The sequence below is a fragment of the Etheostoma spectabile genome, chromosome 19 (assembly GCF_008692095.1).
Source record: "Etheostoma spectabile isolate EspeVRDwgs_2016 chromosome 19, UIUC_Espe_1.0, whole genome shotgun sequence".
Classification (NCBI taxonomy): domain Eukaryota; kingdom Metazoa; phylum Chordata; class Actinopteri; order Perciformes; family Percidae; genus Etheostoma; species Etheostoma spectabile.
Window position 1 is genome coordinate 16,544,414 of NC_045751.1, and position 15,440 is coordinate 16,559,853.

Sequence of the window (15,440 nt, forward strand, 5' to 3'; positions counted from 1 at the left end):
ACACCGCCTACCAAGAGCCTGGGTCTGTCTGAGGTTTCTTCCTAAAAGAAGTTTTACCTCGCCACTGTCCCACTAATTGCTTGCTCTTGGAGAAATTACTAATTGTTGTGTCTTTGTAAATTATAGAATGTGGTCTAGACCTACTCTATCTGTAAAGTGTCCTGAGATAACTCTTGTTATGATTTGATACTATTAATAAATTGAATTGAATTGAATTATACTTCTACATTTCGGAAGGAAATTGTAGCCTACAATACTTTTTTACTCTACTGCACATTTGTTTTGCAGCCATAGTTACTATTTCATGATTAGTGAAATTATCAATTAAAACAAAAATTCATATATTAGAGAAACCTTTTTTTTAATGAACAGAGATTTGTCTATCATAACTTTGTTTTTCTTCTTCCCATTCCCATTATTCATCTCACGTCCCCTCCGATTAATGTTGTGACCCTTTGGAGGGACCCAACCCCTATGTTGGAAACCATCACGTCTCAGTCTATAGCTCCAACTTGAACAGCTGATAACTTATGCTCATAGCACTTTTTTGCTTTTATTTTGAATACTTTAGCTGTAATTGTAAGTTAGTTATACATTGTGATATTGGTACTTTTACTTTTACTTGGACCTGAGTAGGCTACTTCCACCACTTAGTGCAAGTATAGTCTACTTCAAAAATGTATTGAGGAACAGCGTTCTTAAGTCAATGTAGGCTACTTTAGCCACCACTGTTAGCTAATGCTAGCAGTAGAGTGTATGCATTGGGATTGCAGGGGTATTAAAGTGCCTTGAGTGATTGTCGTGCCCATCATATTATGTAGGCGTGGTTTTGTCCCTAAACTGCGGAAACAGGCTGACTTCTACCAAAAAGCTGGCAGCAGCAACAACAGCAGCAGCAGCAGCAGCAGCAGCAGCACACAGCCTGGACCAGCACTGACAACACAGCAGCGAACATTAGACATACTAGTGTCCACGCAGCATTGAGGAGATGGGGGACAAAACGGGGACCAGGTAAGAGAATCATCCAGTTGGCTAATGTGTGCTGTCACGGGATGGAAATAGAAGACGTAGGCTATACGTTTCGTTAACTCGTGAGGAGAAAAAGGGAACTATCCAAGCTCCCTTTAAAAAAAAAACGGACAAATGAAACCTCTGCTGTTTAGCGCCGAAATAGCCACACGTTAAATGTGCGAAAGACACTACGACATTCGACCAGATTTTTTCTTTTGAATATACCAATATTACAACGACGCCGACCATAAAAGTAATGCCGAATTGAAGAGTGGATGCTAACTGAAGTTTACATGTTTGTACTGTCATGTATGCAGCTGTTGCGTTTGGCAACAAACAAGGCCGCGTCAAATTGCTTTAAATGTATACATTTTGGAAAGAAATCTGGCGTAACTTCCTCATATGCAAAAACGAGGCGTATTGGGGGTGTCGAGCACTAGCAGTAGGGCATGTAGCCGCAGTTGTTACCTCTCAATAAGCTAATTATCGTTTTTACTTTTACGTGGATGATTATTCAAGTCCCATAGGCCTATGCATAGGTACATAGGCTACAATCCAATAGAAAGAAGTCAAACTTTGTTTAACCCGACAGGTGACAGGCAGCACTTTTGTTTACCGTGAAGGCTATTGTTTTTTTCAAGGTGCAATTTAAGTGAACATCTCGTTGTATAACGTTACATTGCAATTCTCAGAATTGGCTGATAAAGTAGCATCTTTTCCACAGTGTTGCATTTATCGTAGGCTACAACAGTTTAAGTCAGCGGCGGCAAACGTAGCTAGACTATTTGTAAGGCAAACGGACATATTTCTGTCTTGTCCGCATTTTTCAATGCAAAGGACTCAAATTAAAAAGGATAATTACACGAGAGATAAAGGGTGGAGAGAAAGGAGAGTTTGACAGATTTGGTGACGGGAGTCTTCCTACAGGCTATAGCAGCCCACCACTAGGGGTCGCCATAGACACAAATAGGCTTCTCAAATCACAGGGGCTTTAGAGCAGAGGTGGCAATCTCAGTTTCACTAAGGGCCACACTGGAAAATGACAATCACATTTAGGGCCAAACATGTTTAGTTTATTGACATGCATTTTATTTAATAAAATAATAATCAAAAAATTGCATAGAGGAATTTCTGCCACCCCCCCAAGTAGCTACCAAAATGATAACAATTGAAAATAGAAATTCAAGTCCTCTCTAAAAGTTTTCAAGAGAAATTTACCAAACAAGCAGAACATGAACTTGAATATGAGCGCTAGAGTCAGTCTGTATCAGACTCTCCCGGTAATTTATCTAAATATTAATATTAGGCTTTTGTTAATTGGGGTTTTATTTACTCAAGCATAGCCTAATGCACAGTTTATCAGATCAACAACAGGTGAATGCATAAATTGCTGTCAAATAAGGTGCTTTGGCGCATTGTTATTATGATGGCGGATTTGCCCTGTGATATTTTTTATTTATAATCATGTGTGTGTGTGTTTGTGTGTGTCATGCGTATTGTGCCCGCGCTGTGCACAGGCCTATGCTCATTTTACTAATGGGCTTTTAAAATAATGAAATGATGCATTATTGACTTTAGGTTTTTGTTGGTCAACGGCGCGATCACTTTCCGCTGCCTCAAGATCGCAATACGTCCAGAATTCACCTGAACACACCTCCCTGTAAAACCAGCACGCCCATGGGCGCAAAGATGGGCACTGGTGCATTTGCTACTTAAGCAACGTGGACGCTGGACTGTCTTAAAATAGCAGAGACACTTGCATCTGCGACACTAGCCCTGGGTGTTTTTTGTTTTTTTTTTAACATTAAAGCATAAACATTTTCCAATAGAATCACAAAATACAAGTATAAACCTGAAAGTGCTGTATAATAGTGCCCCTTAAAATAAATGTTACACCAAACATTCAACTAAATATTTCACATTCAATTAACCGCAGCCTTCATGATTAGCTAATCGCATTCATATAAATTGCGATTTGAAAAGGATTAGTTGCTCAGCCCTAGTCCTGATCCTCATCCTGATCCCAGTCCTTTTAATATCTCTGATACTGAGTTTGACCCAATGCTCTTATCTTAAATGTTGATTAAATATGTATCAGAAATATTGAAATAACCACTGTAGCATACACAAATTTGGCACACCTTATATTTCACGAGCTACTTGGGCCACATTAAAAGACAATGATAAGAAATTTAATAACAATCATATAAAGTAATATAAAATGTCCTTTTGTTTTCACAAAAAGGAATTTTGTACTGAAAGACATATTTTGTCTTTTTTTTTTGTCTATTTAAACTATAAACTTGATTTGTTTAACCCAGACTGCTTCAGATAAACATTTCACCGATGCTGGAGTGCATTTTTTTGCAAAAAATGATTTGAAAAGAAAAAGAAAATATCAAACCCGTAACTTACGACCCGTGAACTCGTACCAGATCTTTGTACTCCTAGTTACGGTTTTTGACGTCACACACACATAAACAACATTGGCGACCCCTTTTGATGCTATGCAGACGCCGGTGATTAACGGAGTGAAATATAAATAAATAGGCAATATAAAGTAATTCTGCACATTGTAATCAAAACAATACACGTAATATTGTGTACTACTGCTGGTTATGTTCATTAAATAAAGCCCAAAATATGTTGTTGACTAGAAATCGCTAGTATCAGCTAGCGCTAGCTAACGTCAACGTTAGGTAGCCGCTAGCTAAAGCTCGGTAGAAGGGTTTGTCGTGACTTTGCCTGGAACGCTACCATGTCGTGAGTCATGACTTGAAGTCGTAACTTACCGACTAAAAACTGTCAGGAACGCAGCATCAAGAAAATCTAATGCTAACCTTGAATATTCACTTTAACCCTTGTGTTGTCTTCCTGTCAACCATGCAACGTGTCCTCCCAGGTGAAACTTTTTTTTAGATGCTTTAAAACAATCGTTTTTTCTGTGCAACTTTTCGCTCCCACCGGATTCACCACAAACATTAACTAATTAGCCTACCACTAGTTTCACTTATTTTTTGGAATTCATAATTAATAAACCCTTTTTTTAAAGGAAATTAAACCTAATCTTTAATTTAAAAGAAACTGAAGTTGTGAATTATTTTTGACATTTAGTGGATAATTACGCTGTCCAAAGTGTTTTTTTTTTCTTTTCAAATGCTAAATAAAATGTTATAAAACAACCAAACTTCCTGATCCTTTACTTGCAAAGAGGGTTGTATGGAACCATCCGTGTTATTTATGGGCAATTTGCTTGAAAGAAACCCAAATTTCTGACATAGAAACCTTGAAAATGGGTCAAATTTGACCCTTGGATGACAGGAGGGTTAAATTACATGGAATTAGTATAGTTAGTTAGTTTTAGTTTAAAGATTAATTTTTGGGCTTTTCCTTTCATTACAGTTGATAGACATGGAAGGGGGAAAGAGAGATGAGGGATGACACGTAGCAAAGGGCCGCAAGTCAGATTTGGGCCGCTGCAGCCAACATGGGACAAACGCTCTTACTGGGTGAGCTAGAGGCCGCCCCAGTTTTGTTAGTTTTATCTTTTTTGTTATCTTTAACACAGAGCGTTGATAATAGCTTTTTTGTGTTGAGGTCTGTCCTCATTATGTTTAGAATAGAGAAGGGTTAGATTTGCAAAATTGCAACATTTTGAAGGCCTGGCTGTTGGATCATTTCCAAATCTTTCAAATCTCTTAACATTTGGTTATTTGGTTTTCATTGTAATTCCACTCGTGGTTAGAACTGCCAGTTTATAGCAGCTACTTTTGTGGAACTAAGAGTGTAAGAGTGTGAACAACATTTAAACGGCATTGGGGGTTGCTTTGGCAGGAATATATCCTGTCGTCAGTGCTGAGCTCAGTAATTTATAATGATGACATCACGTTTTTGGCCCTTCAGGATAAGAGGGTTGGCAGGAAGGGGTTCACACGTCCCGTGTTAAGGAAATAATGGAAGTTTTTGTTGATAATCAGGATGTGCATTTTGTTCTTTGCCCCTGTTTTCTTTCCTCAGACTGTTATAGGCAGCACATTCCTGGACAGGCACATGATAATGTTCTTGAAAGTGCAGCAGTGTGCAAGAACTTAAAGCTGACATGGCCCCAATGGTCTTGACAACAGCTCTGCTTGTAGGCCAGAAACAATCTTCTTCTACAACAGTGTAAACAATCGAGACACGGTCTTCTTTTTCTGCTACTGTGGTCGGACTGAGTGGCAGATTAGTCTCAACACTTGGTCGCTAAATAATTTTCCTGGCATACACACCACTGGCGCGCAATATTCACTGTCCACATTTCCTGGAATACACTTCACCCTCTTCATGTTTAGCTTCAGTACAGACACGGCTCTTCTCTCTTTGCTTTGCTTTTGACCCACTCTGACTGGAGAAGATTTCTCAACTCCACAACACCAACTGCGTGTTAGCTGAATGGAAAACAACTTGACAATGTCTCAATTGTCAGCCTGAATCCCCCAAACTCTGGAAGGCTGAAGGCTGATTTGACTTGACTGGGTCTTACTGGACTAATGTTAATGCAAATACTAAATATAAGAGTAAAAGTGTACTCTGTAACCCCTAATGTTCTTGTTTTCCATAATCTTCAAAGTCTAAAAATGTAATATATTTATGTATGCACAGAACCAAGGCAGTTTCCTTGTAAGTGGTACTTACTTGGCAATAAAGCCTTTTCTGATTCTGATGTAGTTTTGATGTGGGTGACATTGTTTACACACGTGTCTGTGTACTTAAATCATAACCAAATCGGGGACTGACCATTAATCTGAAGGCCCATTATTCCAAAACCCGAATAGTTCTAAAAATGTCCTGGAACGGAAGCACATAGTCCGACAGCCTGTTATCCTGAAAAACAAAAAGGCCACAGCTCTGAAAGCCTGTTGCTCCAAAATACACACTCTGGAGTTGGATGTTAGTGACTGCTGGCCTTACTCTTTTACAAACAAAATACTTTTCAGCTGATAATTACCGGTAACTTTAACTCTTCTGTGAACTAAGTTATGATAACAGGCTGTCCAACTATTAGGTCTTTGGAACTATTACATTAACTACCAACTATATTGATAATCCAATAAACAGTTTGGGTTTGAAAAAAGACATCATTCCACCTTCTTATATCTGAATATTTTCTAGTTTCTTCACTCCTCTGTGACAGAAAACAGAATATATTTTTGAGTTGTGGACAAAAAAAGACATTTGAGGACGTCCTCTTGGGCTTTGGGAAAAACTCGTTGACATCATTTACCAATTTCTGTGATTTTTTTTATAGAGCAAACAATAATCAATAAATTCGGCAACAATGATGCTAATTGTTCATGCTACGTGGCACCCAAATGTTTACATAAGATGATTTTGTCATTACTCGATCATTTACCCCAATTATGCAGACTACACTCAACTGTTTTGCTTTTAGTGTATTTCCTTTTTACATGTTTGAAATAAAGCATTTATTCAAATGTACGTACAGCTTTTACAATTTTTTTATTTATTTTTTTCTTCAAAATTATTATTTTATGAAGCTAAGCCTGCATGCTAGTCTATGAAACACTCTTTTGATCATGGCAGTGTGTACTCACTGTATGCCACACTGTTTACCTTTAAGCTATGCTGTCACCTGCTGCTCATATAGCATGGGGGCAGCTGTGGCTCAGGTGGCAGAGCGGTCGTCTGCCAATCGGAAGGCCGGTGTCTGATCCCTGGCCCTGCAGTCCCATGTCCAAGTGTCCTTGAAGCCTGTATTTGCTGCGCCAGTGGTTTGTAAATGTGATGAGCAGGTGGCACCTTGTACAGCAGCCTCGGCCACCAGTGTATGAATGTGTGTGACTTGTGAATGGTTCCTGTACTATGTAAAAGCGCTTTGGGCATTGGTTAAGATTAGAAGAGCGCAGTATAAATACAGTCCATTTACATTTTCATTTGAAAAGACCCCACCGCTATCCAGCTAGCACCTCCTAAGCTCTGAGTGTACATTCTCCTGGGCAGTTATTAATATCACGAGGTCAGAGCCTAGACACCAAATAAATATTAATGCTGTACATATTCTACATTAATATAACCCATTTTATGGTAGCTTGCAGACTGATGTTATTTTAGTTTATTTCTATTCCTCCCCATTGGCTGTTTAAAGGAATTTAGTAACTATTTATGTAAAGTATGTTGAATTGCCTTTTATGTTTGTATTTTATTAACTGGATACTGGATCCCAAAATGGCACAAATTCAAATAAATTTTATTTATAGTATCAAATCATAACAAGAGTTTTCTTAAGACACTTTACAGATAGAGTAGGTCTAGACCACACTCTATGATTTACAAAGACCCAACAATTCCAGTGATTTCCCCCAAGAGTACTGCAAAGCTCTGCAGAGAAAAAAATACCAATACCAATAGATCGGGAAATGCATAATATCGGCTGATATCGGGCTCTAATGTTGGGGGACACTTTCAAACTGCACTGCATTGATGTTGTGTAGTTTAGCCTAAGTTGCTAATATGCTAGCATTAATAAATTAATCCCAACTTTGAGTTACGTACACACTCTGTTAATAAGATATGCTCTCTCCCTCTTCCAACAGAGTCTTTAAGAAGTCCAGCCCCAACTGCAAGGTGGGATAAATGTTTTGTGTGGAGGCTCTTCTCAGTGTTTCTTCCTCTCTGGACCCTCTCCTCTTGTGAATTAGCCTAATCCCTATGTTTCCTTTCTCTCTATCTCTGTCTTCAACAGGTCACAGTTTATCTAGGAAAGCGAGACTTTGTTGATCACTTAGACCACGTGGATCCAGTCGGTGAGTATAAATACACACGCACGCACGCACGCACACACTGCTCGACAGTGTTGTTGCCCTTACTTGGAATTCCTCATGGGGTGACAGAAACTACACTCTATAGCTTTAAGTGGAGACTTTAGTGTGTGTGTGTGTGTGTGTGTGTGTGTGTGTGTGTGTGGTGTGTTGTGTGTGTGTGTGGTGTGTTTGTTTGTGTGTGTGTGGTGTGTGTGTGGTGTGTGTGTGTGTGTGGTGTGTGTGTGTGTGTGTGTGTGTGTTGGTGTGTGTGTGTTTGTGTGTGTGTGTGTGTTTGTGTGTGTGTGGGTGTGTGTTTGTGTGTGTGTGTGTGTGTGTGTGTGTGTGTGTGGTGTGTGTGTGTGTGGGTGGTGTGTGTGTGTGGTGTGTGTGTGGTGTGGGTGGTTGTGGTGGTGGTTGTGGTTGGGTTGGGTTGACTTTGTTTCTCTAGACGGCGTGCTCCTTGTAGAACCAGAGTATCTGAAAGATCGAAAAGGTAAGAAAGCTCAAAGGTAGACACAACGTAACAGAGGGACTGACTGGTCCATTGACAACCCATGTAATCACTCGTCTCCATCCGTCCTCCAGTGTTTGCGACTCTGACCTGTGCGTTTCGTTACGGCCGGGAGGACCTGGATGTCCTGGGCCTTTCCTTCCGGAAGGATCTGTACATCAGCACGGTCCAGGTCTTCCCTCCTGCGCAGGAGAAAAAGACGCCTCTGAGCCGGCTGCAGGAGAGGCTGCTAAAGAAGCTGGGTCAGCATGCCTACCCCTTCCACTTCACTGTAAGCCTTCTAAACGCAACAGGTGTGATCTTGCGTTGTGTTATGGGGGACACTTTTCAAAATCCCGTTTGTGTCCCCCTTCACTTTTAAATTTGGAAAAATTTTGACTGAATCAAATGATTCTCCCAAGTCTTGGTGATTGGCCCCGATAGACCCTTTGCACGTGACATCACACTCTACTCGCTCAAATTATGAACGCCATGACGGACAATGGAAGATCTTTGCTGTAGATGGACGGCAAGCCAACCGCGTATGTGTTTGTTCGTGTTCTCACATACACAATCTGCATGTGTATGTATTGTCTTTCTATAATAAGTAAATAAGTAATAATATAAGTATTCTCAACCAGCTAGCTGCCGTGCTAACCAGCTGTTCCTGCTAACAGGTCAACCCAATGATGACCCACATAACTATCATCGTTTAATCACTGACCTAATGTACATTTCCCAAAAAAGCCTGTACTTTTCAGTGCTGGGATGCGTTCAGGCATCCGTTAGGAAGTTGCACTGGCACACACAGTGAACAACAATATGTGGGTAGCCACGACCAACCATGTCTTCTAGTTACATAAGCTACGTGTTATATACATCTTTACTTGGGTAAAGAACATGTTAATACATAATAAACCCTAGATTGATGTCTTATCTTTGCCATTATGTGGTACCTTCCTCAGCCGTTAGCGTAACATGGCGTACCTGTACACCTACAAAGAACTGGTAAAGCATCCAGACTTTTCAAAGTTTTGAGATCAGCACCAGAATATGGGGATGGCCCGTTTACGACATAGTGTTACAGATCGTGTGGGCTGAAGTCGGGCATACTGAAAACGGAGGGAGGAAGGAGGTAGGGGTCGTATCCAATCCTGCTATCTCCAACTTCTCCAAATACTGCTCTTTGTGACCACCTACCAGATGCCCAACCTTGACCAATAACGGCACGACAAATTGTTGTTCAATAGAAGAAGCCAGAAAGAAGATATTATTATTATTATTATTATTATTATTAGTTTATTTAGTGTTGTGTTTTTTAAATTGATTGAAACTAATGAAACTTTACGCTCGACTACTACACTGTTTAATAGTAAACGGGCGACTGTATGATCAGTCCCTAAGGGGGGCAGTTCTAATGAGAATGTGACACGGATACAGTGCCTTGCAAAAGTGTTAATAAAACTTTCCTTAACTGGCTTACAGGGGCTTGAACCCCCCTAAAAAGGGTCTAATATCGCCACTGCTAGTAAACAAAACAAACCTACTCTAACCCATTTCACATATGTTTAAGTGCTAAGACTTAAGTAAGTTAAGGTATGTGTATTTATTTAGCTTTAGAGTGTTCCATATTACTGTGCACCTAGAGCTGCCGTTTAGATTTCACTTTGTTTGACACGTGGCAGATCCCCCCCAACCTGCCTTGCTCAGTAACCCTCCAGCCGGGCGCAGAGGACACCGGGAAGGCGTGTGGTGTGGACTATGAGCTTCGAGCATTCTGTGCTAAGACTGTGGAGGAGAAGATCCACCAAAGGTTTAACATATTTAGCTACCTAACTATCACTCCTAGAGACTAGACTGAAAAAAGTGTCTTCTTTGGCATGACATTGTTTGAAACCAGCCAATATTGTGCACCAGTTTGGAATGTCCAGTTCTCAATCAGGGTTTCTGCGGGGTCTTAAAGGGTAACAACCGTTTATTTTCAACCTGGACCCTATTTTCCTATGTTTTTTGTGTGTTTGTGACTGATAGGAACAACAATTTTTGAAATTGGTCCAGTATTAGACGTGAATGCTGTAACCAGCAGCCACAGACCGGGCTGCAGTGTAGCCCTATGGGGTAAATGTGCATTGCCACTTTGGTCCACTGAAAGGTTTGTTTTTTGCCACTAACAGGCTTATTATGCTAAGTGTCTGTCAATATTATGGAAATTATCCATACAGAGACCTTTTTTTAAAACCTCTTTCTGTTTAACGAGCAACTGCTCTGAGGTTGCTAGCACTAAACCCACCAGACTCCATTTTAAAAAGCAATATATTTAGCATGTATAGAGCCAAACTATTTTCACATGTAAATCGGTAAGCTTTGTGTTTATTTCAACCAAAACTAGAGTTTTGATGTCTAAAATTACATGATTTTACGTGGAGTCTGGTTTGTTTAGCGAACACAGTTTTGCAGATGTTTTTATGCTTAAAAAAAGGATCTTACTCTTTAATAGAAAGGTCAACCCCCTCAGAAAATCTTTCTATAATGTGGTCAGACACCTAGAATATTAATCTGAGCCTGTCGGTGGTAAAATGAGCACTTTTGTGAAGGTAAATACAAGCTGCACAATTAACTTACATTGCAGCTTGTTTCGCCGCTGCCGACTGCTGCGAGCTTGCTTAATACTGGACCAAATGCTGAAGCAGTGCTTTAGAATGTTGTTTTTTAATTCCGTGGTGTTTTAGTTTTTTCTTTTGCTAATCTAAATATAATCCACTGTATTACGTCTACAAATGAGAACAACATGCAATTTACATTATATTTCAGCCAATTAGCTGTCGTGTTATTGCCGCGAGTCTCTTTTGGATTGTACCACAGACAGAAAACGGATTGTTTTCTTCAGCTATAAGGAAGTGCAAGTTTAGTGATACTAAGCTTGGGGTTTGGTTAAATCCAGTTGCTAACAACATATTTTTAGCCTACTGCCTCTTATTAAAGAAATCTGTTAAACTGGAAACGTTGGGTGTACAGGCGCTGGAATCTCATTCAAAAAGTGAGAAACTTCAGTAAATGATACAGCCAGCAGCCGGTTCTGCCAAGTATGTGGTGGCTCCGGCCCAGGCCCCAGCATTACCTCCACACTGCGTAGGTGAGTCCCACAATAGCTCCCCAACTTTAAAAAACTAAAATCTATGTTGTGATAAAGGTCTTAAATTCCATTCATAATGGCCTTAAAAAGTCTTAAATTTAACTTGGTGGAACCTGCAGAAACCCTGTCAATGGACAATATGGCAGTCCCTGTTACTAATATCTATGTTGTTTGTGTGTGGTGTGTCATTTCCATAAATGTACTGTACATGTATATGAACCTTCTGTGTATGTAGGAACTCTGTGCAACTGGTGATCCGGAAGGTTCAGTACGCCCCCGAGAAGCCAGGTCCACAGCCGATGGTGGAGACCAGTCGCAGCTTCCTCATGTCCGATAGGTCTCTACACCTAGAGGTCTCGCTGGATAAGGAGGTAACACACTCACACACACATTGATTTGCTATTTGATGACTGGGATACACATACACTGCTAACTCTCTGCCTCTCTCCAGCTGTACTACCATGGCGAACCCATCAGTGTCAACGTCCACGTCACCAACAACTCCACCAAGAGTGTGAAGAGGGTGAAGATATCGGGTAACTCCACCTGCCCTTACACACTCGCACCCTTGTTTCAGTTATTATCACTATCACTATAACAACTGATTGATGTTGTGACCAAGTCCCATGTAAGTCTTTGCAGCCTTTGGTGGTACGTCTGGCAATGCAAGACCACTTTTTTTACCAAAAAAACCTAACCCTTGCATTCAGCAGTCAACTTTGTTCCTTCTTGCATGACATTTTTAAATCCAAAAGTGATTACTCATGGCACAGACGCAGCGATTGTAATGACCTGGTCCGACTAATGAGGCTTCATCAGGAATATTAGATGTTACGTTTTGCCATAGAAAGGTTTGACTGACAGCCAATCGTGACAATCACACACCGGGGAGTTTTTTGAGTCGTCCAGTCATGATTCACAGTTTGCGCTGCTTTTGCCACTTGCATACTTGATAGTTAGACAGAAACGTGACAACATTAATTTATATCATTTAATGTTTAATGGCTAACATTCAAATGTATGAATACGCGCAAGTCATCAGAGTCATCATGCCTCCAGTCAAATCAAGCCTTGAGTCATGAACTTACATGTCCACCAAGTCGAGTCTCAAGTCTTTTTTTTTTTTTTTAAGTTGCAAGTCATCAAAAAGGTGATTCAAGTTCAACTCACAAAGTCTCAAGTCCACATGTCTGCTTGAGATGACAATGTCTTGTTGCTGGAAACAACTTTAAAGTCAAGTATTGCATCTTGCATCTACTGTAATCTGGATAAGGGCTAAAGCATTCTCCTCTCTGCCCCTCAGTCCGTCAGTATGCTGACATCTGTCTGTTCTCCACGGCTCAGTACAAGTGTCCAGTTGCCCAGGTTGAAGCAGAGTGAGTTATATTTACTATACTGTTATCCTCCTTTTTTTTTTTTTGTCCATGCTTAATTCCATTGTTTATTTCCTTGAAACCAATCCAATCCAGAATTATGGGTATTTGATCAATTGATTTTGTAAATAGGATAACGATATTATTGCCCAATATGTAACATAAACACATAACATGAACAAAATCATTATTTAGAATTATTACATATCAACTTGTAAGTGCCCTCTGGTGAACAACATATGGTAAGGTGACAGTTTCTAAATGACAATGAAATGTTTTTTACACTGCAAGTTCTTGTTCCTTAACGGCCGACATACACAGATACTGATGCATATCTTCCAAAGGAATCCGTTTTCCTGTTCTCTTTACAATCCCTATTAATAACTCCAAGGAATTTAATAATTGTCAACTGCATTAGTATGCAGATGACACTATTTTGTATTCAGAAGCAGACATAATTGAACATTTAAATAAAAGCTACCAACATATCCTACCAGCCTCCTGCTGGTGCTTCTTGCACTTAAGAATAAACATCCCTGCTCAAAGTCTCCTCCATTTTTTGTTTTGTTTTTATTGCACGTATGCAGTATATAGCAACAGACAAAACAAATGGATCACTCTTTAACCGTCCTATTTTTCTCCTCTCTCCCTGACCTTTACCCCCACCCCAAAACCCCAGTGATCAGGTTTCTCCCAGCTCCACCTCCTGCCAGGTTTACACTCTGACCCCCATGCTGGGTACCAACAGGGAAAAGAGAGGACTGGCCCTGGATGGGAAGCTAAAGCATGAAGACACCAACCTGGCCTCCAGCACCATGTACACACACACACACACACACACACACACCTCTATACACACACCTCTATACCTCTATACACATACACACACACACACACATACACACATACCTCTATACACACACACACACACCTCTATACACACACACACACACCTCTATACCTCTATACACACACACACACACCCTCTATACCTCTACTACACACCACACACACAGTCCTCTATACTCTATAACACACACACACCTCTATACCTCTATACACCACACACACACACCTCTATACCTCTATACACACACCACACACCTCTATACCTCTATACAACACACACACTACCTCTATACACACACACACACACACACCTCTATACCCTCTATACACACCACCACACACACATATACTCTCTAACACACACACCACCTATATACCTCTATACACACACACACACCTATATAACCTCTATACACACACACACACCTATATACCTCTATACACACACACACACACACACCTATACCTCTATACACACACACACACACACCTATATACCTCTATACACACACACACACAACCTATATACCCATACACCCTATATCTCATACACACACACACACCTCTACCCTATATACCTAACACACACACACATCTACCTCTATATACCTCACCAACACACACATCTACCTCTAATACCTCTATACACACACACAACACACCACACACACACACACACCATCTACCTCTATATACCTCTATACACACACACACACACACACACACACCTATCTACCTCTATATACCTCTATACACACACACACACACACACACCTATCTACCTCTATATACCTCTATACACACACACACACACCTATCTACCTCTATATACCTCTATACACACACACACAAATACAAGGGTCTACTTTTATGCACAAACACACTTAAACGGTGTGTCCTATGTGTTGCAGAGTAAAAGAAGGGACCAACAAGGAGACGATGGGGATCCTGGTTTCCTACAGAGTCAAAGTCAAACTGGTGGTGTCTCGTGGAGGGTAGGTAAAAGCTCAAGCGCTTCATTTTGTCAGAATGACGAAGCTGTTATATGTCTTTATGTCACTGTGAAAGTGGCTTCACATGTATGAACCTGCTTTACATTTAAGTTAGCCATAGACATAGATACGTAGTTAGTCACTTGTTTGCAAATTGCAAAAAGCAAAAAAAATATAATGATCCTTCATTGTTGTTACTACTTTGCCATGTAGCTGTTACTATGTGTGACATCACTCCTTGTGATTAGTGGAATTTGCCTTATTACAAGTGAAAGGCAGGTCAAGCTGCTATTTACTGTGAAAGCTCCATTGTTTTAGCAACCTAATCTTTTTAACCTAATCTTAAACGTCTGCTTTGTTTATTTCTTGCACTGTCTATATTACACTTATTGACTAGGTTTTTTTTTCTTACTCTTATTTTTACCTTGAGTTTGACTGGGAGCAACTGCAACTTAACAAGTATTCTGATTCTGAATCTGCAAGTATCAAAATGCTCAGTCCACAGAAAAATGCATTCAGAATCTTTAAACGAGCTGTCAGGACTTCCATACGGTTTTAATGTCAAAACTATTTTGATGTTGGTTTTCATATGGTGGTTGGAAACAAGGTTGTTGTAAGGTCTATTTGGTGTGTGTGTGTATGTGTTTGTTTGTAGGGATGTAGCAGTGGAACTTCCTTTTGTCCTGATGCATCCTAAACCTTTAGACCAGCCCAGCTCCCAGCCACAGACAGGTAGGAGGGACACACACACACACACACACACACACACACACACACACACACACACACACA

General features: G+C 40.3%; 1 protein-coding gene and 1 long non-coding RNA gene across 2 annotated transcripts in view; one reads left to right on the forward strand and one right to left on the reverse strand.

Moving 5' to 3' along the window:
• Positions 1 to 15,440, reverse strand: part of LOC116707236 (uncharacterized) — a 111,345-nt gene that overhangs the window by 89,974 nt on the left and 5,931 nt on the right. The gene's annotated exons all lie outside the window — the stretch shown is intronic.
• Positions 777 to 15,440, forward strand: part of arrb2b (arrestin, beta 2b) — a 17,031-nt gene continuing 2,367 nt past the window's right edge. Inside the window, exons 1-12 of the mRNA XM_032544470.1 lie at positions 777 to 1,011; positions 7,605 to 7,635; positions 7,754 to 7,814; positions 8,260 to 8,304; positions 8,397 to 8,593; positions 9,987 to 10,114; positions 11,670 to 11,805; positions 11,886 to 11,970; positions 12,738 to 12,810; positions 13,487 to 13,624; positions 14,568 to 14,651; positions 15,304 to 15,380. Of these exons, the coding sequence (XP_032400361.1) occupies positions 989 to 1,011; positions 7,605 to 7,635; positions 7,754 to 7,814; positions 8,260 to 8,304; positions 8,397 to 8,593; positions 9,987 to 10,114; positions 11,670 to 11,805; positions 11,886 to 11,970; positions 12,738 to 12,810; positions 13,487 to 13,624; positions 14,568 to 14,651; positions 15,304 to 15,380 (1,078 nt within the window). The 5' untranslated portion in view covers positions 777 to 988. The remainder of the gene's footprint in view (positions 1,012 to 7,604; positions 7,636 to 7,753; positions 7,815 to 8,259; positions 8,305 to 8,396; positions 8,594 to 9,986; positions 10,115 to 11,669; positions 11,806 to 11,885; positions 11,971 to 12,737; positions 12,811 to 13,486; positions 13,625 to 14,567; positions 14,652 to 15,303; positions 15,381 to 15,440) is intronic.